Source organism: Melospiza melodia, chromosome 24, assembly GCF_035770615.1.
Source record: "Melospiza melodia melodia isolate bMelMel2 chromosome 24, bMelMel2.pri, whole genome shotgun sequence".
NCBI classification, from domain to species: Eukaryota; Metazoa; Chordata; class Aves; order Passeriformes; family Passerellidae; genus Melospiza; species Melospiza melodia.
The window spans coordinates 2,105,588-2,130,019 of record NC_086217.1 but is presented as its reverse complement, the minus strand read 5'-3'; the positions used below and the strand labels follow the sequence as shown (position 1 = coordinate 2,130,019).

At 37.6% G+C, this 24,432-nt stretch overlaps 1 protein-coding gene across 16 annotated transcripts in view; it reads right to left on the bottom strand.

Moving 5' to 3' along the window:
- MBTD1 (mbt domain containing 1) overlaps positions 1–24,432 on the bottom strand; it is a 35,218-nt gene that overhangs the window by 5,741 nt on the left and 5,045 nt on the right. For 5 of the 16 annotated variants that reach the window (XR_010030429.1, XR_010030430.1, XM_063175508.1 and 2 more), the window contains 14 exons: positions 21,896–22,097; positions 20,600–20,739; positions 19,915–20,029; positions 19,741–19,826; positions 14,086–14,203; positions 13,315–13,449; positions 12,779–12,867; positions 11,270–11,504; positions 9,978–10,033; positions 9,613–9,717; positions 8,654–8,807; positions 6,144–6,226; positions 5,603–5,837; positions 4,928–5,005 (listed from right to left, as the gene is read on the bottom strand). Coding sequence is in view for 14 of the 16 variants with exons in the window: in XM_063175508.1 (XP_063031578.1) it covers positions 4,928–5,005; positions 5,603–5,837; positions 6,144–6,226; positions 8,654–8,807; positions 9,613–9,717; positions 9,978–10,033; positions 11,270–11,504; positions 12,779–12,867; positions 13,315–13,449; positions 14,086–14,203; positions 19,741–19,826; positions 19,915–20,029; positions 20,600–20,739; positions 21,896–22,097 (1,831 nt within the window). In the remaining 2 variants the exon portion in view is untranslated. Of the gene's footprint in view, positions 1–4,927; positions 5,006–5,602; positions 5,838–6,143; positions 6,227–8,653; positions 8,808–9,612; positions 9,718–9,977; positions 10,034–11,269; positions 11,505–12,778; positions 12,868–13,314; positions 13,450–14,085; positions 14,204–19,740; positions 19,827–19,914; positions 20,030–20,599; positions 21,123–21,895; positions 22,098–24,432 lie in introns of those variants that run through there. The other 11 variants (XM_063175520.1, XM_063175519.1, XM_063175512.1 and 8 more) reach the window with 10 other exon arrangements.

Genomic DNA, 24,432 nt, shown 5'->3' with positions numbered 1-24,432 from the left:
CAAAAGGGGAAAGAATTGGGTTTGAACCCTTACTGAGATCTCCCATGGACAAGAAGTTTCAGAACAGATGCTGTTTTGTTACTCATCTTCCACTGATTCCATTCAAAGCCATGCAAAACATCCCATGCACTGTGTCTGCATATGTTCTACACCTACTGCATGAATGATGCTGAGGATATGCACATAATTAATGAGTTCTGGCCAATCTCAAATGTGCTTTAATTGATTAGATGGTATCAATGTGATGCCTCCTTCCCAGAGACTGAAAAGGTATGGTCTTGCTGGTTTCAATCTATATCTACCTATATAGAGATATATATCTATCTTTGGACAATGACAAGGCTAACCACACCACAAACAAAATTAATTTTCTCCAGCCTTACCACAATTCAGTGTTGAAAAGTTCCCCTCAATTAATCATAATCATCCCCTCAACTGATCACTGAGTATCAGAAACCAAGGAACACAAGTGTTTCATAGGAACTTTGAAATCTAATGATACAGAAATTCAGACTGTGTATGTCTTTGCACTAAGGAAATGCAATGCAGATATAGATTTAGCACAAAAGAACATTTGGGAAGAAATAGATGCTCCGGAACACTCTCCTGTAAGCAAGGCTTCTCTTTAGCATCAAAGGCTCTGTTAAACATGGCATGTACACAGCAGCAGGAACATGAAGTGAAACTAAAGAGTTCCTTCAGAAGTGTTGAGAGGTGTGCAGAAGAGAGTAAGGTTTTCCTCAGGGTCTAAAGGTGGCATTTGGGTTCCATTTCTCCCAGTCTGTTAATGGATAACACATGGACAGGAGAAACTGTTCTGGATGCATTCCAGTCAGTACAGCGTGCTGACATGGCAGCCTGCGCAGACTCAGACAAGATTAAGGGAGTAATCAAGCAAATCTGAAGCTAAATCTATCAACCTGGCAACTGTCCTGCAGGGAGAACATCATCCAGTCTGTCTGACAGCTCCTATTGCTACAATATATTTGTTAGCAATAATTTGCTGCATTACATTGCCAGAGATATGAGGAAAAGGGAAGAGAAAAACTACCAGTGCATTTGTATAATTGAAGATTGATTACATTATGTAAACTATACATAAAGAAGTTCAAAATTTTAATCGACTTCAATATTACCAATTAATTTTCAAGAGTTTTTCCTCTGCTCACTCATACAGATGAACAATTACACTGCTTCAAATATATTTTCTTAGTAATCCACAAAATTTCAAATAACATTTTCTAAAGATATTTTCCCAGATAACTGCCTTTTTCTGATACAAAGACAAAAATTTTTATTTACAGCATATGGTTATTTTCTCTGCAAAGGATAATACACAATAATAACCTACTTACATCCAATATTCCCAGATCCACATTACCATTCAGTTTTATAGGGCGCATTTTTTGTATCTTAACAATTCGCAGGGCCCTCCGGGATTCTCAGTAACCCACACCACAACCTTCTTTCTCTGAAATTCTAAACCAGCTGCAACCCTCTGCTATGATTAATTCAGTAACATGGTGCATCAGCAAGAATGAAAAGCTCTCTAGCAGAAAAAATTAAACCAAATGAAATTCAAAGGAAAAAAAAGGGAAAAAAGAAAGATTGGATGAGTCAGCACATGACACCCTAGACCTTAGCTTCCCACTCTGCAGTGAAACACTGCTGTGACCAGCTACCTGTTTGGAGGCTGGGATTGAACTCCTGGCTATTCCTGGGAGGCTGGAAGGCCTCAGAGGCTGTCTGTGCTGGAAGGGCTTGGTATGGAGGAGGAATCAACTCATTGTCCCCAGAGAAGCTCCTTTGCACCTCACCTGCCATGGGTGGCCTGGACAAACTGACAGGTTTCTTTCCAGCAGGTGCCTTCCTCTCTAAACATCAAGTCAAACTAAAATAAATGCTCAAGTTAAACTGCATCAGGAAACTCTGACTGTTCACTGAGAAATGGCTCTGACTGATATTCACCCATTCTCAAAAACCAGGGCCTGTACAATGGCACATTTTGTTATTACTGGGAATATTGTTCTCAACAGCCACATTGTAGTCCCTGAATTCTACAGGCTATGGGTAGGACTTCAAGGGCATTGCTTAATACCATGAACCACTTATTTCATGCTCAATCAATGAAATACAAATGCTGTGAATTACTTCTGCTGCAGTTACATTGCACAGTCATACACATTCCTCTGCCTGGACACCCAAGACACTTGGCTCAGTTTCAGGCTGCAGGTGTTTCAGTGAGTGTGCCTAAGAGACAGAAGGATGCTTCTGGGGAAATAATCCTCTCCAAAGTTTATCACCGCTAAAAATACATGCTCTTAATTCCCTTAGAATGGTATTTACCATTTTACCCATAAATACAAATTATTGTATTGCTACTGCGTAGCAAAAAAACTTCTAAAATGCCCTTGAATTATTAAACACTGCATTCATGAAAAAGTGTTATTAGAACATTTCCCATACAAATTACCATGTTTCTCCTTTATCACTAAGATGCTCCTATTCTGTGCTCAAGGCATGCTCTCTGAGGGTACAAGATCTGTATTGAGGGTACAAGACCTGTAGCACAAATCCATGCTTTCAGCTACATCAAAACTGTGGCTGCTGATACTTCAGTCCTATCAGCATTGTCAGACAGCCCTGAAAAGGTAACTGATTAAGCATATTTAAAGATACCACCCTGCTTAAATATTCTTCTTATAAGACACCTTCAGGATAGCCTTATAGAGACATCAATGAGGCAGAATGGTGTCTACAGAATTCCAACCTTGAAAATCTAGAGGTCAGATTATCATTTCAGTAACCTTATTCTGATATACACACCCAAGAGGAAGCAGACAATACCAGCAAATATCACATCCTTCATTATTAATTAACTGTCCCAGCATGCTGGCATGTTACCTTTCAAGAAGTCACCTGCACAGCCTTCTGAGCAGCAGGCAAAACCATACTCACTGAAAGAAACAGTGTCAGAAAGGGAATTGGGGGAGATTCTCAAATATCCCCAAAAGCATTCCCAAAGGTTTATGATGCAATCAGTTCTGCTTCCCAGTGAACATGTCCACTCCCAGTTCCCCCAGGAAGGAGGGGACACTGTAGCAGAAATCTGCATCGTTACACACAGCAAAAAGGCTCAATGACATCCATGACATCCTGGGCTGTGTTGTCAGCACATGAGAAAAATGTGTGGAAATAACCCTGCTCTGCTCAAACTAAACTAATGTAAGACACAGAGTTTTTTGTTAATCATCTGTGGTGACTTTACATGGTACCATAAAAACATCATGGCTGCATTATATGGTTTTGTGACTGAAATAATTTACAAAATAACTTTCTATTTTATTTACAAGTCCTGAACAAGGAAAAGCTTCAGAAGACATTTTTGTGTTATTTCCAATGACTCACCACTTCGATTGCCATAACTTATTTAGAAACAACCCATACACAAGGCAGCTGGCTCTAACTGTTCATGATGTTATTCTCTCATCTTCTGGTGTTAAGAGGATTTCTTAGTATTCAGCAAACAGTCCAGAACACAATCAGAAGTTTTCTTTGCTTCCACAGGCAACATTTACCTTAGGTTACATAGAAGTGAAGAAGAAACTTCCCTAGACTAAATTTTCTAAAGCTAGACTAAAGCTTCCTATGGCACTAATTAAGATAGATTAATTTTCCAGGTTTGGGTCACACTTACTGTAAGACAGGTAGCAGAGGTATTAGGAAAGGGATAAGGTAAGGAGAATGATGGTCTAGAACAGCTTGCTAAACAAAATCTGCACAGATAGTGTAGAGTTATCCAAAACCAGGTCTTACACAAAGGTAATTAACCATAAAGCCATATTTCCCCAGCTTAAAGCAACAGCATTCACAGCTTTCCCCAGATATTCTCAAATCAGGAGTTTTCCAGTACCTGAATTCTATTGTAAAAATACTGCTTTCCAAAAAGAATCTGGATTTTACTGTTTACTTCCTCCAACATCGAAAAGAAAACCAGTGCAATGTTTGAGGCACTTAACAGGAATTTCTAAGAACTTCTGAGACACCTGTTCTATCTGTGACACTCACCAGCCAACTTCTTTTCATCCCTAAAGGTCAACACAGCATAGGTTGTATTCTCAATGACTGGGGAAGAAGGTTCCAACTGGCCTTAATAGATCCATTCACAAACTCACCAGGAAGACAAGGTTTTAATTCCTCACATTAGTTTGATACTACAACGAAACACTCTGGAAACAGAACTAAATTAAGCAAGCTAATTTTACATTTTGACAACTTGATTCAAAGGGAACCAATTACTGTGGAAAGTACCTGAACACTGCAGATTCTTAAAAATGTCATTACTGTGTTTTACTGTGACAAGAACAGCCACATACAGCAATGCTGTTTGTTGCTGAAAGTAATAATACAAAAGCTTAATTTACATAAATGCCTAAACCAAAAAAACTGGCAAATAAGTATTTTTTTTGTTTCAAAGAGAAGCCAGTTGGATGATTATTTACATTTTCTACACCTCATTCTTTCTGATCCCAGTGACTTGGCTCTTATTCCTTTACCTGTGTTACAGAGAGCAGAGGAAAAAGTGTGTTGATACCTGAGTATTTTGTACAAGGCAGTACAACTACCAATATAGTACACAGCAAATGTATTATTTAACTGAAATTATGTCAGAATACAAAATTATTTTAACCATTGTCCATCTACAATTAATAGATTATTACTATTAGCAACATCTACCCTATCACAAACTATAAAAATGATTATTCTCAATGAAAAAGTTCTTTTTGTGGCATACTGCACCTTTAAGCATAACACCTGTTTAGACATGTGCATAAAACATGAAAATTTCCAAATAGAACAGGGACTTAGGTAGAGACCACAAACTTTAAAGCATCAGGTAAACTGCAAACACTATTTTGTCACCCACTTTTCTTATGTCCTTTGTACTGTTGTGATTTAGCTTTTTTCTTCTGTTTGGACGAACTTGACTGGCTATCTCTTGATGCTGCAAAAATGAAGAATTCAAAATTTATGCTCATTAAAAAAAAAAACAACCCCACTTTAAAATGTGTCAAAGCTGTTACACAGTTTAAGAATTTTTCCTTAGTGACTGAACAAAGACAGAAATTTACTGTGGAAAATCAATTTGCATTAAACTACTTAACAAGAACACGCTCATTACCCTCATATTAAAAAACTGTTTTTGAAATGCATATCATCAGTTATTTTCACTTGATCTGACAAGGACAAGTTGTGATGTAACAAATTACATACAGCTTCTGCACAGGCTGAGTTCCACTAATTTAGGAGGTGAAACAGACACACTGGCAGTCTTAAAGCAATATTAATTCTCAGCGAGCTCCTCCAGAACTGACAAGAGGCTTTTTCCCGGCATCAGCACCTTCTAGCATTGAAAAATAGTAAAAAACACTCAGAAGTACTTTAGAAATCAAAGTGGGAAAGATTAGAACTGTCAATTAGAACTTCCAGGCATTAGCCAGAGTTTTTTCTATTTTTGTTACGCCTAGGGACCTAACTGGAAAAGGTTAGTAAAATGAGTCCCCATTAAATTCATTTTCATTATTGACAAAGCAGGACTCACACTGTGGCGCTGGAGGCTGGAGCTGGTATCCAGTGAGCTGACACCATCCCACAGGATACAGATCTGGGGACTCACAATCCACCCACTGATCATATTCATCTTCCCACCCATCAAAGTGTATCCTCAGAAGCCGGTGAATAATGCGTGTTACTGTGGCCACACACACCAGGCGAGGCTCCATCAGATCTACTGCTTCCAGTTTCATGCCAACATGAAACCCATGGTTTGGAACTTCCTGGGGAAGCAAAGAAAGTAAACATCAGTAAACAGACATTCATCAAGATAGTTTAAGCACAGTGCTGAAACAGGGATTTCAATCCACTTAATATAGAAAAAAAAACAAGTATCATTGATGAAGTTTCCTGGACCTCTGCAGCTGTTTAACATTTCAGAGATACCAACATTTGTTTACTCAAACGGTTCTTATCTCTAAAAGTTTTAGCTTTTCAAAGCTGTGTTTAACAAATGGGTCTATCCCATGCACTATGCAAAAATGTAAGGAAAACACTAATTCCAGTACAAACACGTATAATTTCATTACCTTATTGAAGAGCTTTACTGGTGCAGCTATTGAGTCAGTTTCCCTGAGGTAGTCAAACCATTTAAAAGGGAGTTTTGCATAACCTGTGAATTTTAAACAACATTTTCATACATCAACTGCAAATTTCACATGTAAGAACAACAGCAAAAATAGCACACAGTGAGTGTGCTACAGCTAAAAAAACAACAAAGGTCAAATATCAGTAGCAGAAACCTCCACTCTCTGAACTTTGATCTAAGGGACAAAAAGACACCTAGACATTGCCCATTTGCAACTAACAAGGATGAAGCACTGGGTAATGTAAAAGATATCATTCAGTTAAGATTAATCACTTAAACTGGAAGTTTTTTGTCCATGCAGATTCTTATCTCAACAAATGCCCTACACAAATGACCCAGAACAGATCATGGAATTGAGAATATCCAGTTTCTTCCCTGTGGGGAAATAGCTCCACTATTGAAACACTTAAATTGTCAGGAACAGAATAGTAAGAATAAACATGGATATTTTAAAAGTTTATTAAGGGTAAAAATAGCAGGAATATGTAATATGGAAAATTAGAGGATTTTTTAAAGCTATTATAAAGGGAAGAAAATAATCTCTCAAAAAGATATGTATCTGCTACTGAATATGCATAAAACACAGGAATATCTTTTCCTTTGAGCAATTTTAACAACCGCTTTAAACTAATAATTCTCTAGTTCTAGCTGGAGGAACAATAGCCTGGAGGATTTCTCTGCATCAGTGTGCAGTGGTGGACACTGAAAATCTGCAGTGCAGCGGGCATGGTGTGGGAGCTACAGGAGAGGTCTGCATCTCACTTCTATGGGGATAGAGGGCTGCCACTCAGTACCCACAGCCCAAAATCCAATCCCATCCCTCAAGATGCCTAAGCATCTTCATCTTCTACTGATTTCAGCATGGGATGAAGAAGTTTGAGAGGAATAAGCTTTGTAAAGTCCAATGATTTCACAGCCAACTGAAGCTATCCACAATACTAAATGCAACTTGAATAAGAGTGCTCACAGTGGCTATGGAATCTATCCATGAATAGATGCAGCTAGAGAGTTAATTAATAATGGCAATACTGTATCAGTTCTGCATAATAATGTTTTTCTTCTCAATGTAACATTCCTCTGCTACACCAATATATTTGTACTCAAGTTCATCACACCCAGGAAATGTGCACATGGGCCTTGTCAGATCAGGCAGAATTAAAAAGCTGTCCATTTTCCAGCCCATAATTTGGAAAGCAAAGTACCCTCCTCATTGGAGCTAAGGAGCTTTGATCACTTCGGTCCTATTAAAACTGCTAATGCGCATTATGGTCTGTATTTTACTGCTAGTAATTTCTCTTCCAAATTACTTTTACATTATTGCATGTGTGATTTATAATCACCTCTCACTGATGACACAGCACTTAGGAAAAACTGCAATAAAGGGGAAAATGTACATGGACGTAAAGAATTAGCTTGCCATCATACAAGAAACACTATAAGTATCATAAATGTGCTAACAACAAAATCCACATTTTGAAAGCAGTGTTTCAAGAGTGAAACCAAAGGCAAGTTTTTCTCCTATTCCATCTCATCAGTTTCATAGATGTATTTCTAAATTGATTGATACCTATTGATATAGAAGCATTTTCTCCCATAAAAACTTCTCTTGCAAGAGTCTCTGCACCTCAGATTTGAGGGATGCTGGTGCCCATGAATTTCTAGGCAATAAATTTACTAAATGAGCTGACTGAAAAAAACTCCCTAAATCTGTATAACTGCACTTTCCACACACTCTAAGGTGAGAGCTGTCACTGTACGACAAAAATGGTATGAAATTATTTTCTTCATGTTGCATTACACTGTAGTTATTACCTAGTAAAATATTTCATTAAATACAAGTAGAAGTCTGCAAGAATGAGAATGGAGGGAGAAAGCCATAGAAAATCATTGTAATCTGTCAGCTGTTATACAGCTATGATCCTCTTAAAATGTACCAGACCAAGGCAAAAAATGGGGAAAGGGAGGCAAAGTCTTCTGTAGACACATGTGCTTGTGAACAGAAAGCTTTTCCTCACAGAGGGGTTTATTTACTGTACAGTCCTAAAGCTCAAGTTTGTGTATAGCCTTCCAAAATTTGTCTCATTGTGAATTAGCCTGAGATTCTTTACAGTGTTTCTTAATGTTTTGGTGGGCAGGACTTCCTAACCAGTGACACTTTCTGAAGAGCCCTTTTAGTGACTCCCACACTTTCCACTGACTTAGTGGAATCTTCAATTAATTTCTGACAGCAAATGCAAATTATTTCAGCCAATAACCAATCTAACTTTTTCTAAATGAAAAGCTGGTGACCTCTGGTTTAGATTACTTGGAAGTAAAGCTGTTGTATTTGTTTCAGACTTGAGAAAATCCTAAGAAGTGACCTGAATTTTGTAGGCCAAGTTAAGAAACAAAGCATATGGCACATACAGAATCACTGAGCAGTATTAACAATAAAAGGTGTCAGAATGCTACCTGTACCTCTGGGCGGAGTTAGTTCAATCATGTTAATTTCACAGAAACCAACAGGGAAAATAGAAGGGGAAGTGGCATGGTAACAAAACCAATCAGACCCATCTGCTGCTTCTGAGCCATCAATCCCAATCATAAGATAGCCATCTGCTAATACCTTGGTAAAGAGAAACAAAATTTCACATTAAATACCTTCAGCTGGGTGAGAAAGCGAGAAAGAAAGCATGCCACGTTTCAAGAGCGAAAGCAATTCAATAATAATGGAAGCACACTTAGAAGGATAGACAATTATAACAAAAACCCTCCAAATCATATCTGTCTCTAGGACTGTGAATACAACTGTTCCATGTATCTTGATAACTGCAAAGTTATGAGATGAACATTCCCTTTTTCTTATCTCTAGTTTATTTTTCTTGTGAACAACAGCCCTATTTCTAAAGCTTTATAACTGAGTCTATTCCTCAGCTTGCAAGGATATTCAGTACGCCATTACTCAAAATCATAACAATTCTCCTCACTGGAAAGGTTAAACAATTCAGCTAAGCTGCTTTTTACATTTTCTCTTTTAAAGCAGATTTCACATGGATTGCTTCCCTTTCAATCAAACTAAGAAAGAAGGACAGCCTTAAAAGTTCTTCATAAACTTCTGCAAGTCAGCAAGATGAGATCTGGTTTTGAATAGCTGCAAAACACTTGGTATAATTAGCAGAACATTTTCCTGTAAATTCCTCTCACGAATACATTCTAACTAAAGGTAAGGCTGAATTTCCAGAGCTTAAAGTCAAATTTACATAAGCACATTTTCATAGCGGTTGTATATGAACAATTGACAAACATACCCTATTCACTGTGCAAATGAACTCTCCTAATTTTGGTTTTGAGCTTCTTGTTTCAAGCCTGAATAAAGGTTAGGGGAAAAGGATTCCTCTTCACCTCCCCAAAACGCACATTTGCTTTCTTACCTTTCTGATAGTTGCCACACATATTGCTGAAAGGTTTAGGGGGTCTATAGCTTCCAATTTCATTCCTTCTTTAAACCACTCTCCAGCTGCATCAACCTCTTTCACCTAAAGAATCACAGAACAGCAGCAGAAACTAAGAATTTAATGAGCCTGGAATAAAACATACCCCCACACTGCCAAAGCAACAGACTGAAATAACTGTTCTACCACGTCTGCTTATATCAAGGAGATCAGATTGGATAACACAAGCAGAAACACTTGTGCTGGGCCAGGATGTAAATAGAGTTTCAGGTCTGGTTTACACACAACAGGAACTGAAGGTCCTCAATCAACTCTGCCAAGAGTGTTCTAGCTACTCAACTCACCTTCATAAATAAGTGTGGGGGTGCATCAAAATGTCCGTCCTGTTTCTTTGTAATATCTACAAGAAATAATAATAATAATACTATAATATTGTTCAGAAGTTTTGTTCACAGAGCACACAATATGTTTTTCTGAACATGTTAACCAATACCACACAATCACTGGTGTTGGGAGGCCCACAGTTTATTAGTAACACTACCACAAAAAGTCGGAGGACATAATCCTTCCATTTTCCTTGCTGACTTCAACCTGAACTGCCTCTATAAAACAAACATAATTTATGGAAAAAAACCCCCAATATCCAGTATTTAGAAGACCATTTGATTATGTCACAAAATTGAAGAAAGTGTAACATAGAAGTTTTTGCAAAAAATGGGCAGGTTTAAATTACTTTGCACTATGCTATGACAGAAAATTACATTTATATATATTTTTATATAATTACATATAATCACTTTAAATGCATGTGTGTGTGTGTCTATTTATAAATGGCTTCAGAGAAAGTTGAAGCGTTAGGAAAACTGAAGGCCTTTTCCTGAAGGGAAGCCTTTTGGAATGCTTTACAGAAATTCTGTCTCTTACAAGGGATACCAGCTCAAAGGAACAGAGAAATAATAAAAAACCCACACTTTCTTTTTGTTTGTTTAGAAGTCTGAACTATTTCAAATTACAATTGCTTTTGTATTTTACTTAGCAAAGGCCTTAACTATGTCCCCTCTATCACACTGTCACTTCATTTTCCCAGCCCATTCCCGAATGCCCTCTAAATCATGTAAATACTGCAATTATAAAATATTAGACAGTCTTTAAACTCGCCAGTAAATAGAAATTCTGTTTCTACTAGGATACGTGTCCACATTGCATTGTAGAAAGAAGGAGTTAGATGTGAAGAAACTAGGAGTTTGTGGAGTAGGGCTGTAATTCCAGGTATCAACATGAAAAGTGAAGTCTATCATGCTTGAATTGTGCAGTTAAAGGTTTTTCTACCTTTAGTTTGCAGACCTCTCTTTATCACTGAATCTTCTAAACACTAAAGGTTATTCTGGCTTTTCCACTGCTGTATAATATGTTAATTGCAATTTTAACTAAAATTCCTGAGTGTCATAAAATTGGTAAAACCCCTGGGCCACATTACATAACATTCTCAAGTACCATTATTCAAGGTAGTTTGACTAATTGTATAAAGCAACAGAACTGCTAAAGCCAGACTCCTCCCAGCCAACACTACCTACAACCTACACCTCTACAACCACTACCTACCACTACCTACACCTCTAACCCAAACCAAACTTACCAGATCTTTTGAACCTGTGTCCTATACTTCGAGACCAGCCAATATGATGAATGAGTGGGCTGTACATATGGCACCAGAAGTCATCAGTTTTGTCCTCACTCTCTTCATACACCAATCTCAGGCGGCCCCCAACAACACTATCCACCACTGCCACTCTTGTCCGGCAGAGGTGCGTCTTGTCCACTACTTCTACCCTCATGGAAGTTTTGAATGGGTACTGCATACTCTCAGACACCTTGAAACAACACAAAACATACATTCTGTAACAATATCTTCTGTTTTTCCATTTCCCGTCTTTTAAAGCACAGTATTGACACACTTCATTTAATTGAAGTACTCGTTAATCATGCCAGAGAAATGACACAACTTATTTGTCTTCTATTTCATTGTAACAAAATATTTCAGAAAACTAAGAACAGATCCTACAATGCCTTAATTGTTTCAAGGTCATCCCTTAAGAGGAGATACAATTCTCACATAAATTCAAGGAATTTTCAATTGACATAATGAAAGCTTGTCCAGTTGTTAACAATGGCTGAAGTTGCCTTGAGAAACAACTTTAACAAGAAAAACCTCAAGATTTTTTGCTCTTGCTGTGTCATCCACTCAAAATACAGCATTTTAAGAACAGGATTAAAATACTTTGTTTTAAGGCATGGAAAACAAATCTTCAACATAATTAAAGCTGGCCATTTACAAAAGTATTTCTTTGAAATACACAAAAGAAATAGATGTTAATCTGCTCTGTGAAAACAGACTGTATTAAAAAGCAGTATCTGTCACTTGCCATTTTCATTACCACCTCTCCAAAGGACTGAGATCTTGCCAATTTAATTTGGCTTCCAAGTGAGGCAATTGTAAAATAAAAATTAACAACTGCAGAAAGGCATTTTGGTTGGTTTTAAAACATTACATGTAGTGTGAAACAATGAATTAAGCTTGCATATTTCCACTAAGAACTATATACACCATCATCTCACAATATTGGCGAGTAAACTTCCAGCACACCACACAGCAGCTGCCACACCTGAAGGCATGACTAAGACAGGAAGAAACCTAGTCCAGAGCAGGAAAAAAATACTAAGATTTAAAACTGTGATCTTCATTCCTTCTACATCCATGCTATATTAACATATTCTGTTCAGTTCATGAAACAAATAATTCCTGAATTAGAAAAATCAGTTTTAATTTTTCTTAGTATCACAAGGTAACTCATGAGCACTTCTGGGTTTTCTGTGGATTTTTTAAAATGGGATATTTTAAAATTAAAATAGACCAACTAGTTTTTACAGACAGCTATTCTTTCTAGAGCAAAGTTTACCAAATACATACTGACAAGTGTGGACATAACTGGAGAAGGGATTCCAAGGAAAACTGTGTCTAAGAGAAGAAATTACTGTACCTCCTTCCCTGCAAGAGAAGCTAATGTGCCACTGTAAAATATTTCAGTTCTTCACACTGTGCTGCAGTTTTCTTTACAGAACATCATTGATACTGGATCAGCCTTACCTTCTGAGAAAAGTCAGGAGGAAGTGTTTTGGCACCAGTAAGTCGTTTCACTAGAAAAGCTTTCCAGTTTGTGTATTTGTGTTGGATGCCTGTTGCAAATGAAGGGGAAGAAATAAGCCACTGATTTTTAATTGTGCCCATTAGAAACTAATATTAGAGTCTGGAATACATAAAGAAGAAATCCCAGATGACTATTAAAAGGCCTAGATGACAATAATGACAAAAAGCCTCTTTAGAGAATGAATGCTATCCAAGATTAAGTTAATAGGCCAGGGTGAACAACTTAATACCAAAGTATAAATAAAATAAGTGCATATTCCCATAACTGATTAGCTAACTGCTGCCACCCCAGTCTTAAAAGATTTGAGTCACATCAGATGGGCTACTCCAAGAAAAACAGCATCAGTCAAAAGTTAAAATTATTAATTCATAACTGTTGAAAAAGTTATGGCAAAAGAACATTTTGCTATCTGGATCATGAGCAAATTTAGTTTAATAAAGAGACTTTGAAATCAGTAAGACTACTATTTACATACTGCGAGGAGGAACTAAGGGCTTCCCACTGGTTGCACACCAACCAACTGGGTGGATGTCAGACCCACAAATGTTGCACCAGAAGTCAAGACTTGAATCATTTTCAAATCCTTCATATCTCAGCAGGGCATTGTAGCCTGAAAGAAAGCATTTAAAAATATACAAGAATGAAAAAAGATTATTAAACATGTTTGAATATTTTTTGACCAATCATCATATACATTATATTGATTTTCTAAATGTAATTTTTAATAGCAAGTTGGGGTTTTTTGGCACATTTCTGGATGCTATTAATGCACAGAATTGATTACTTTGATAAATGTGCGTGTATTATCATGTAAATCAATTTATATAATATTAAAATTCTGGAACTATAAACCTTTAGAAATTGCACAAAAGAGGACAAAATTAATTATGCACAGTATCTGCTTTTTCGTATCTTAGATCTGTAACCTTGAATTTCTAACTTTTCACCAGTGATTTGTATAATGAGGCTTCTTGACAGGTCTTATAGCACGTCTCCTTTCTGCTCTGCACTAGTCTTACTGCACTCTGAGGCAATATTAAAAAAATCAAAAACCAAGGAAAGACATTCTCAAGCATCACAGCAGCCAGTGTAGAGCAGTGACAGCACTACAATGTATAATCTACAGACACAGCTCTGCCAACCTGACCAATGTCAGCATTTCTCTCACCAGGTGATCGCTGACTAAAGTACTTATCTTTTCACAAAGTTCTTTTGATTATTTTAATTTCAACTGAAACACATTTACCTGCTAATTTTACAATTCCAGCTATCCAGAAGACTTTGGTAGGTAGGCTGCAGTCAGTGTTTGGAACCTCCACTCGCACTCCTTCTGCAATATCACCCCAGCAAGTCCCCATGGGTGCCTGTCAAGGTTGGGGTTAAAAAGTCATCAGCTCACCATGTGAAAATAGTAATTTTTTGTTATCTCCGTGTTCTACAAGCAACTTAAAAAGACAAAACACTGAATACACATATAACAAACATATGGTTAGAAACCACTGTTTCTACAAGAACCTACTTTTGTTTTGATTTGACAACTATGCGTAATACTGAAATTGTATCCAATTATTCCTGTGTATTTACTGAAAAAAAGCTATAGCATTCCAAGTTTAAATAGCAGTTAAGCACAAATTGTACATTCCCAAAGGTCAGTTTTATTCTATGATATTTCAGTTGGAAATAAATTACTGATGTTAGTAAGAATGGTGGAAATCACTATGCAATTCTACTTGCAAGAAAATCATGGTACCTGTAGCACAGACAACAAAACCTTTAAATTCTGCAAGTCAGGCATGCTTCTGGAAGAATGCCTAAAAATAATTTCTTTATTCTATTCTGATGATTTATTATGGTAGGGTTCATCACCCACTGCTTCACATCCTCTCAGAGGAACAAGCTTTCACACCACCTGCAAGTGATCACTCCATGGAGCAGACAAAAAGAACAGAAGGCTCTGAGTGGCACCTTTTTAATGAACATCAGAAGGAAAGGCACAGCAAGATCCCCCACACTGTCCCATGTGAGGAATATGTTAGGAACAAGAAAGAATATCCACCTGATGGACTCGTAAGGGTTTGCAGAAGCTGGTGATAGAAATTACATTTAGTTTGTTATCTCCAGAAGAACATTTTGTAGAACAGAGCATAATGAAATATCAGTCAAAGATGGTATTGTAGATACCAGAAATGCACAGAACCGAAGAACCTAAATTCTTAACAGTAACTCAACTGAAGTTATATTGGTAACAAGCTACAAAATTTCTCAGTGTGCAATAAACTTGAGACTACCCAGGAGAGAGAGATTCATATTTTGGGTGTTTTACAACAACAGTCACATCAATTCTGAGAAAGACAAATTCTTATCTGTTCAGAGATTACCCAGCTATCACTGGGACAACTGAAGGAGGGATCCTCTGGCTCTGCACTGTGTCTCATTTACAAAGCTCTTTGCAAACCCAGAGAACTGAACCACTCAGTGGGAATAGCCTCCAACTGCTACGAACAGAAGCTACGAGTGAAGAAATCTGGATTAATCCTGAATAACTGAAAATTACAATATTGGAATTTTGCTGGCAATCAGCAATTGCCATTAGTAGCACTAGAAGCTGAATTTATCTTAAAAAAAAGGAAATCCCTCACTAGTTGAAGTATTTGAGGTTACACAAAACTTAAAACTAGTTTCAACTCTTAAAGGAAATGTAAGTATGCCAGTTTCTATTCTTGAAGCTTTGTCTCCTCATGTTCTGCTATGTCCCATCTACACCAGTCTAGACCACAGAGCTCTCTTCTGCCAACTGGCAGCCAGAGAAAAATCCAACTGAAAAGATGACAGCTTATTTTCACACACAAAATATGCAGATACAACTTAAGTTCCATCCTGTGATCACTACCCTCTCTAAATTGACATGTGTAGGTTTTTGAATTGAATTGGGGAAATAAACTTTTCAAACTGCATATTTTAGCAAACCTTGTTGCCTGTATAGAGATACAGATGAGGCCAAACAATCCAAAATAAAAGTGCTGTCCAATTTCTTAATCCACCTGCGCTGAAGTACATTTTATTGCCTGCTCGTCTATTCTGTTGATTCAGTGAGAATAGTATATCAAAAGACTTCTCCTGACATCAACTTAAAATGGAAATTTCATTTCCAGAGTGTGGATTGGTATAGACGGAAATAGCAGAAAGTTAAATTTGTCCTTGTCTGTGAAAACATTGGTTCTGCTAGTTCTCCTACACCAATCCATATGGCTCACCCTTTCAAGAAGGAAGCCATCCTGCGCAGCATCACTGCTGAAGTGTCAGACAACTATACTGTCCTGAGGGATGGTTTACAGCACATCTGCTTCACTGCACTATCTTAATCTCCTTCACTCATTAGGGATATTCTTGAAGCAGGAAGACCTGGATAAACCAGGGCTGTGACAGTCATCTTCCTTCATCTCTCCTCTGTCTCATCTGATTAATCAATGAGTGTTTGAAGAGTGCTTTTAAAAACTCAAAGTGCACTAGAGAAGTGTTAAGTCTTACTTATCTGCTGACTGAAAGGTGACTGCAGTCTGGATTGGCATAGTGTGAACTAGCAGAACCATCATTTACAGGTAAGAACAAATTTACCTTTCAAACTCATGATGAGATCCACGTCACATCACTCCCAAACAAGGAAGAGCTGGTTCTTGGCTTCCTGCTCCGGGACATGACCTGGGAGGGGTCTATCTGTGAGCACCAAGGGCCTTCTCTGCAAGGTAAGGTGCAGTCAGGAAGGGCCTGTTTGATAGGAGCACCTAAAGGCCAAGTATTCCACATACGCACCTGAACAAAGAGCTCATATAGCTTAAGTAAGTGGCTTCTAGAGGTTTTGGATGGCATCAACACTGCCATGATTGCAGACTTTAAATCAGGATTTTAATGGCAAATCCTGATGGTGATGCTACCGATTCCATTGGTACCGTGGTGATGCTACCAATTCCTGAATTGTATAGAATGCTGAAACTTCGTTTGTGAGCAGTGCTCCAACAGTAAGTAACGCCAGAGGAGAAAACATGCAAAAGGGTTTAAACAAAAACCTTCAAAGCAGAACACTGCCACCCAGTGTAGCATCCTGGAAATGCTCCCTTAAATCACTGGATATAGCTTAAAAACAGATGAAATCAAGAGAATGAAAGTACTTCGGCTCAGAATAAAATTCGGGTGGAAGAAAGAACTTCAGGAAATGTGCCTCTCATTAGCAATACAGTGAAAAGAAATAATTGCTCTTAATTGTGCATAAAGTTGTCCAGTAAGTAGTACTGAGAAATAACTCAAACCACTGTAATTTGCTTTCAGTTGTAGAAATGGTTTGAACTAATAAAAGCAACTATAGAAAAGAGTAAAAAGTGTTTAGAGGATAAAAAGTGGAATGCAGGTCAGCAATGAGCTCACTGTATGGGACTAAACTATAACTCAATATTAAAAACATTAAATTGAGTTTTTCTCCTTGCAGCAGCTATTGCTGTGTGCCTGATTAACGCAATCTGACAAAATAAAAAAAGAGAGGCTGCAAGGTGCACAAATGGGAATTCTGGCTTTGTCATGGGCTTCCTGTAGGACATAAACAAAAGCAGTTCCCTATACTTCAGTTTACTGAACGCTGAAATCATAGGCATGACCACTCTATTGCTACTGAATTTCATTAGTGTTACTCAACACTCAAGTCTGGAATAAATGTAACATGGAAGCACAAAAAGTATATCAAAATACTTTAAAATTAATTCTTATCATAAAGAGAAAGAGCTTCCCAAGATTTAGATACTTTAATTCTAAAATGTAGCTGTTTTAAAATGAAGAAGAAATAACTTCCCAGGAAAAAAACAAAACCAGAAAAACTGATGTGTGAAATCTACATCAGAGCTGAGATACTTAAGTACATCAGGTTCTTAAAAAAAAGCCAAATCTCACATCTCATAATTCCTTTAAATTTTCTTTAACACTGATCCTAATGTTCCCTATCAAATATCCATACAGATATATCCAGTATAACCAGTAAATTCAATATATTTTACTGAATAATGAATTTAAGGGTAGATATGTCACGATTTTACTGTCAACTCAAAACTTTGATCTTGAACAGAATAAGCTTTATATATTCAATCACACACATACAGGTGTATGAAATTCATAATATGGATGGTAAAAAAACATCAACTAATACAAACTTTTACAAATCAAAGCAATACAGTATATAGAAAACAGCAATAATCTTTCCAGAGAGTCAAAAAGAGTACTGTTTAATTATCAGTGGAGAGTAGGAGAAAGAGAAGGACCTAATGAAAGAGCATTGATGTGTTTGTCAGATTCTGACTGGTCTAAATAACGTATTTTTCAAAGAAATAATTACATAAAGTTAAATGCAAATCATACCTGTATAACACTAACTCATATCCACCAAACAAGTAGAAATCGCCAAAGAAAACAGCAGGATTTGCATTTTACTTGTATGAAAAAGGAAAATGAAGACAGAAAAGAAACAACTTTCAGGCTACATGGTAGTACTGTTGCCATTATCTTGTGAAAATCTTCGAGGTACAATGTGACCACGAGCGTGGTCTTGGTTCACATTATTGGGGCACTGTGCAGCTGAATGAATGAAACAGTGAGAAAGGGAGATACAATTGCTTTTAATAAAATGTAATAATAATTTACAAGTGATCTGACGACTGCAGCTGTCTCTAATACAGGATGCCACACACCCTGAGACATTTGTAGATCCAATAGCACAGTCCATGTTATCAAACCAGACTTTGAAATCACTTATTACATGTACATAGCTGTGAAAGCAAAGTGCACTTATTACATGTACAGAGCTGTGAAAGCAACGTGCAAACATGCTGACTCGAGCATGCGGAATTTGATACAAATTCCCCAAGTTCTCCTAGCGCAAGGCTCTGTCCTGGGCAGTAGCTGAGGCCTCTGAGCATAAAGGGTACTATTCACAGAGTGCCAACTGCCAGGAGCCCTCAACTCCCACTGGTTTATGATCTGAGAGGGCTCAGCAGGAATTCCTGCGCTGAAGAGGAAATATTTCTCTTCTCTCTCATGGACAACTTTCCATGAAGAAAAATGTTTGTTTTGATTACAACTTTCAGCACATAATTTAGAGCAAGACAAAAACATTGTAATACAGTATACTTCAACCTCTCAAATTAAAAAAATATACTGAGAAAACACCTTTTGTCAAAGCTTTTACTTAAGAGACACAAAGTAATGACAATATTTTAATTGTCAGTCTAATGTCTCATGCCTGGAATTTTATAAACACGTTAAAGACAGATGGCACTAAATATTTTCCCCAACCACTACTTTCCTCAGTCATCAAAGAATGTCTTTTTGTCTGAAACTTTTGAAACTCTAAAACCAAGAAAACCAACTTTTAAAATTTCAGATTTCTAAACAGTCTTAATTTCCCCCCATACTAGACCACCTGGCAGCATGACTGACAGGGAGAATCTGACAAATAATAAAGAACGAAAACCCCAAATCTAAATATGTAACAAAAAGATCAGTCCAACACAATGGAACAGGCCTGATTTAATCTAAAAAGCCTTTTGTAACTGTTTTCAGTACAGCTTGAGTTGGCTGGTTTGTTACTCTGCAGTATGTGGGATGATTTTGTGATTTGAACATAAGAAAAACAATACTCAAGTATGTAAGAGCCTTCCTTTTTGTTTATGAGAGTGTATCTATAATAAAAGTAACTGATGGTGTTCAGAATTATTTTAAAGGACAGAAAAATTATCTAAAAAGTAGTGATACTCACATCATGAAAAATATTTGGATATTCATGTTTTGAAAAAATGAATTTAAGAACTTCCACAGACTCACTTATACACACAGAGAAGGAAAGCACAAACTGAGAAATACTCACGTGTTTAAAGCAGGTAACAGGAGCTGCTGTAAAGCTATTACTATTGATGTAGTTACCCCAGCTGAAACCTTCCACAGGGACAGCTGCTAAGGGAAAGTTATTTCAGTTAGGAAGCTGCTCATGAGGCACCAATCTTTCATTGTTTTTGTTTCAGGTCTGTTTATATGCTGTTACCTGCTTTTGTCTTTGCCTGGTTTTGTAAAGTTGCTTGGTACTGGGCATATGCTGCTAATTTAGCCACTAAGGGCTGTTTTTGTAGAACTTTAGCCTTCTTCGTTGGAGGTTTACCCTAAAAAAAAAAACAACCACAACCCAAGTAAATAACATCTTTCCAAACTCCTGTCAGGAAATTTCCACAGGTCTGCAGCTATCTTTAACAGATTTAAACTAAAATCAGAAGTACACAGAGACTAAGTACACACGTAATATAAAATAAGTTTAAAAACCAGTAGTAAGGAGTGTCCAAAAGATGACTTTTGTACTACTATCCCAACTTGAACAGCACTATAGATTCACTGTTGTTTACCTGAAAAAAAGATATCTCTTAAAAGCAGATCAAAAGGAAGAACATCTAACGTAATAGCAATGCAATTTCTTGGCATTTGTTGCAATGAATTTGAGACAGGGTATAATGATATTTCTTGACATTTATTTTTCTCTTTTCTTGAATACTACAGACACACCTGGATGATTACTTGATTAATATTTTAAGTCAACACACACATACCTATTTTGAAACTCTATAAAGAAAACCCTCAAACCCAAGAAACCTAATCTACAAACATGCAGCCATCTATACAAATACCCAATTTCACCATCACAGACGACAGAAAGGATGTAAAGAAAACGGTGTCTGTACCGCTACCTGAAGCCTGGCCAGAATGCTGGCCTTCTTGGAGTTGGAGGAATAGCTTCTGGAGCACGACACACTGCAGAAGCGCTTGGTTTTAGAGTAAAAAGCATCTCGGACACCAACCATCCCACACATCTCACATGTAGCTAATCAGAAGAAAGAAAAAAACCTCAAAATATTAAGAATGTAGTTAAAGTTGCAAAAAAACTCAGAATGTAGAGGACAGAATGAAGATCCTGGAGGTGGTATCATCAAACAGTTTCTGAGGGCTTTACCCCAAGGAAAATTGCACAGGAAAAAAAAAATTTAAAACACCACTACTAATATCAGTTAAACAGCAAGAACCTCAAGTTCACTGGTGAAACAGTGCCTCTTTCTGCTCCCTAATAATTTCATCTCCGGTGCAAGTGAATGACCCAGCTAAATTAGCTCAAGCCGATTATTGGTTTTTCACTGTTCTCAAGGAAGCATCTGCTTTGAATCTGGGCTTGCCAATCTTGGTTTCCTCTAAACATAGAATACTTCCAACCTGAAATAAAACCAGATTTACTGTTTGATTCATAAATTAGTATATCCCAATTACCCCAGCCCACCAGTGCTTTTTTCTGCCTAGAATCATGTTCCAGAGATGGACAGCATCACCCACAGTGTATTTCATTAAGAGTAAGACTCAGAGACCAATTAATGCCAGTGAGACAACACTCAAATTCTGCCCAGAGAGAGCTTTACACTAATCACTAGAATTTCACATAAAATATTTTTCCCTGATAACAAAAGAAATCTTCCCTTTCAATTTATTTTCCTAGTATCCTCCAACTCACAGCTAGTGAGAAGTGAACAGGTATACACTAACAGGTTTTATACAGTAGCAATAATGAAGTTTCCCTAGTATAGGAAGAAATATTTAAACATATTGTACATGTAACAAAGGGCAGAGAAAAGGTATGCCCTGGCATAGATAGAACACACTGACATTGTCCTCAAAGCTCCAAGAATAAAACCAATGCACATGAGAACACACACATGCATGTGCAAACACAATACATTTGACAGGAGGGCAGATATTCCCATACTATTTCTTCCCTGTCAGCAGGATTCAAACCCTCTCTTATTTCTGCTAAACTTATTTCAGTTTAGCAGAACCCAAACAATTCCCCTTCTCAAAACCAACCAACCCCAACCCTTTAGCTGCTTTGGTCCCTTTTCAGTTGGGACCAACATTTCAGATGGGACCGTCACAACCCAGCACACGCTAAAATCCACCAATATCCAACTCCTAGCACTCACATAGCACATACTTACCCATGCCAGATTTGCCATCTGGATAAGTATAAACTTGCCCGTTGTTCTTGATAATTGGGAGACTGGATGGCAAAGGAGCAACCTCCTCCTCACTTTCATCTGAACTGGAGCTGCTGCTGGTGTCCTCACTACAACTATCATAACCGTCAAACATGCCGAATGAGTCTCGGTGTTTCCTTTCCACTTGTGAACTACGTTCTGTCTAAAAATTAAAAATAACCAAACAACAAAAAAACCAAAGAATAGCAGAATGTTCTGAATGCAAAGATTTCAAAGTCAAGCTTAAAAAGTTTCACAGGTCAGTCTTCAAAGGTAGATATTCTAAGGCACTGCTGTATCAGCACAGACATGAGCCTTGTAATGCCAATTACATGAGCACTGGTATAATCAAAACTGGCCAATTTTGGTGCTGTGATATACAGAAAGAAAAAAAAGTATCTCATGATCCACTGAGAATAAACAGGAGCCATCCATACATTTAATTTCCTTGGTGTCTTTAGAGTTCATTAAGTCTGATGAACTATACACTGACAGACACACTGATCTTATATGCAAATGAGCACATTCCAGATGGCTGCAGCCAATTCCACTAAAATTCATTAATTTGAGAAAGCTGGGCAGAGAAAAGACAGTTCAATCAAGAGGGCCCTTATCCCACAGCAAAAGGAATGAGAGGCTCTCTGCTCTTATGGGCTTGTGGGGTTATCCATAAATCACTCAGCTCCCCTACGAGTCCATGACTCCCATGTGAAGCAGGAACACCTCTCCAGCTCACAGAGCTGTTCAGAGGATTAATACATTAACCATTATAAAGAGCTCAGTTACTATGGCAATAGGGTCTGTACAAATGCTGAAAGAGAGAAAGGTAACTAATTTGCCACTGTCATTTACAAAAAACTTGTTACATAATAGTTTTCCTATAATCAAAAAATCTGAAGTAGGATAAAACCACACGATTCTGTAGAAGGCATGACAGTTAAGCAATTTCCAGCAAAGACAGTAAAGAAGCAAGAGATTAACTGATGTACTTTTTCTGAGGCACATCCACCATATGCATTTTGATACAGCGACAATTTTCACTTATTAATATCTTACACAGCTCCATTGAAACAAGGCTACTACTATGTGAGCTGCCCTCATTAAGCTAAAAAATATGGCTTCATATTATTTCCATAATCTTAGTATCTACTAAGTTTGAGATGAAATAAATAAAGACAAAAAAAGAAATTCTACAATAAAAGCACAAGTTAGGGGAGTGAAGTACAGACAAAAAATAAGAAAAATTTAAAAAGTCTTTGGCTCAACTTCCTTTGCAAGAACTAATTTTCCTTTTTCTGCCATGCTATGCCTTTATTATAATATATTCTACTTTGCAATCTAAATAAATCCTATTATGGAAGAATTTCCTAATAGGCACAAGGGAAAACTGATTTCCACACTGACCCAATCCTAGCATGCAATTATTTAAAAAAAAAAATAAAAAAAAAAATCAAAAAACCCAGTAAGCATAAGAGGTTATGCAATAAGGCAAACACTTTAAACACACTTACAGTAGTTCTGAAACAAAACAACCAAGTCAGTGTAATGTTAATTATGAATATATCCCCCAGCCAAAAAAAAAAAATTGTATCAAACCAAATTTAGGATAGGGCAAAACCCGACAACTTCCTCAAGGCCAGCCCATGGGATTGTTAGAGGAAACACTGAGCCATGGCAGACAAAGCTCGGCCCTGACCCGTGCTGGCAGCAGTGTCACCTGTCCCATCTGCCACCAACATGCATGACAGTGACTTGTTTGTGTGTGCACATGTGTGCAGCTTAAAGCAGAAGATGATCACAACGTTGCCATGGATACATTGTCCTGCCAACACTGCCAGGAATTTTCAGAGCAGATGATGAAAACTAGTCATCTTCCTCAAGATTTCAGGAACTCCTTAACATCTCACAGTGTTTAAAGTCTCTTGATCACTGTCTCTGCTATGATATAAATCGTGATTCCATATGAACCATTCCCACCAGTACTACCAGAGCACTACGATGCTTAGGTTTTATGGACAGATACTTGTGGTGTTTCAAAGCCCAGGGAACGATCTCCCTCTTCATGCCCTTATTCTCTTTAAGACTGGTCTGATTTCACTGAGAGATTAGGGCCTCATCCCATACCAAGGTGTGATTCTATGGCTTCAGCCCTCTTATGGAGGCTGCAGTACAGAGGCTGCTGTCTTAGGATATCCCCTTCCCACTCCAGACTGCAGAACCCTGGACCTATAGGATGGTAACTTTGCTCAGTGGTGTGAAATGCTAATGCCACTCAGAAGGAATTGAAGGGCAGCCCATTCCCAGTCCCACTAATTCCCCATGCCAGCTCTGCTCCCACTGCCAGGGAAGGTCGAAGAAGAACTGGGAAGCTGGAGGCAAGGTGAAGGACCAGAAGCTGAAGCACAGGGCAAGGTGACTACCACAAGAGTCCATCTGGCTCTTTTTGTTGTTCTTTTGCATCATTTCCATTTAGAACATCAATATTACTGCTAAGCTCT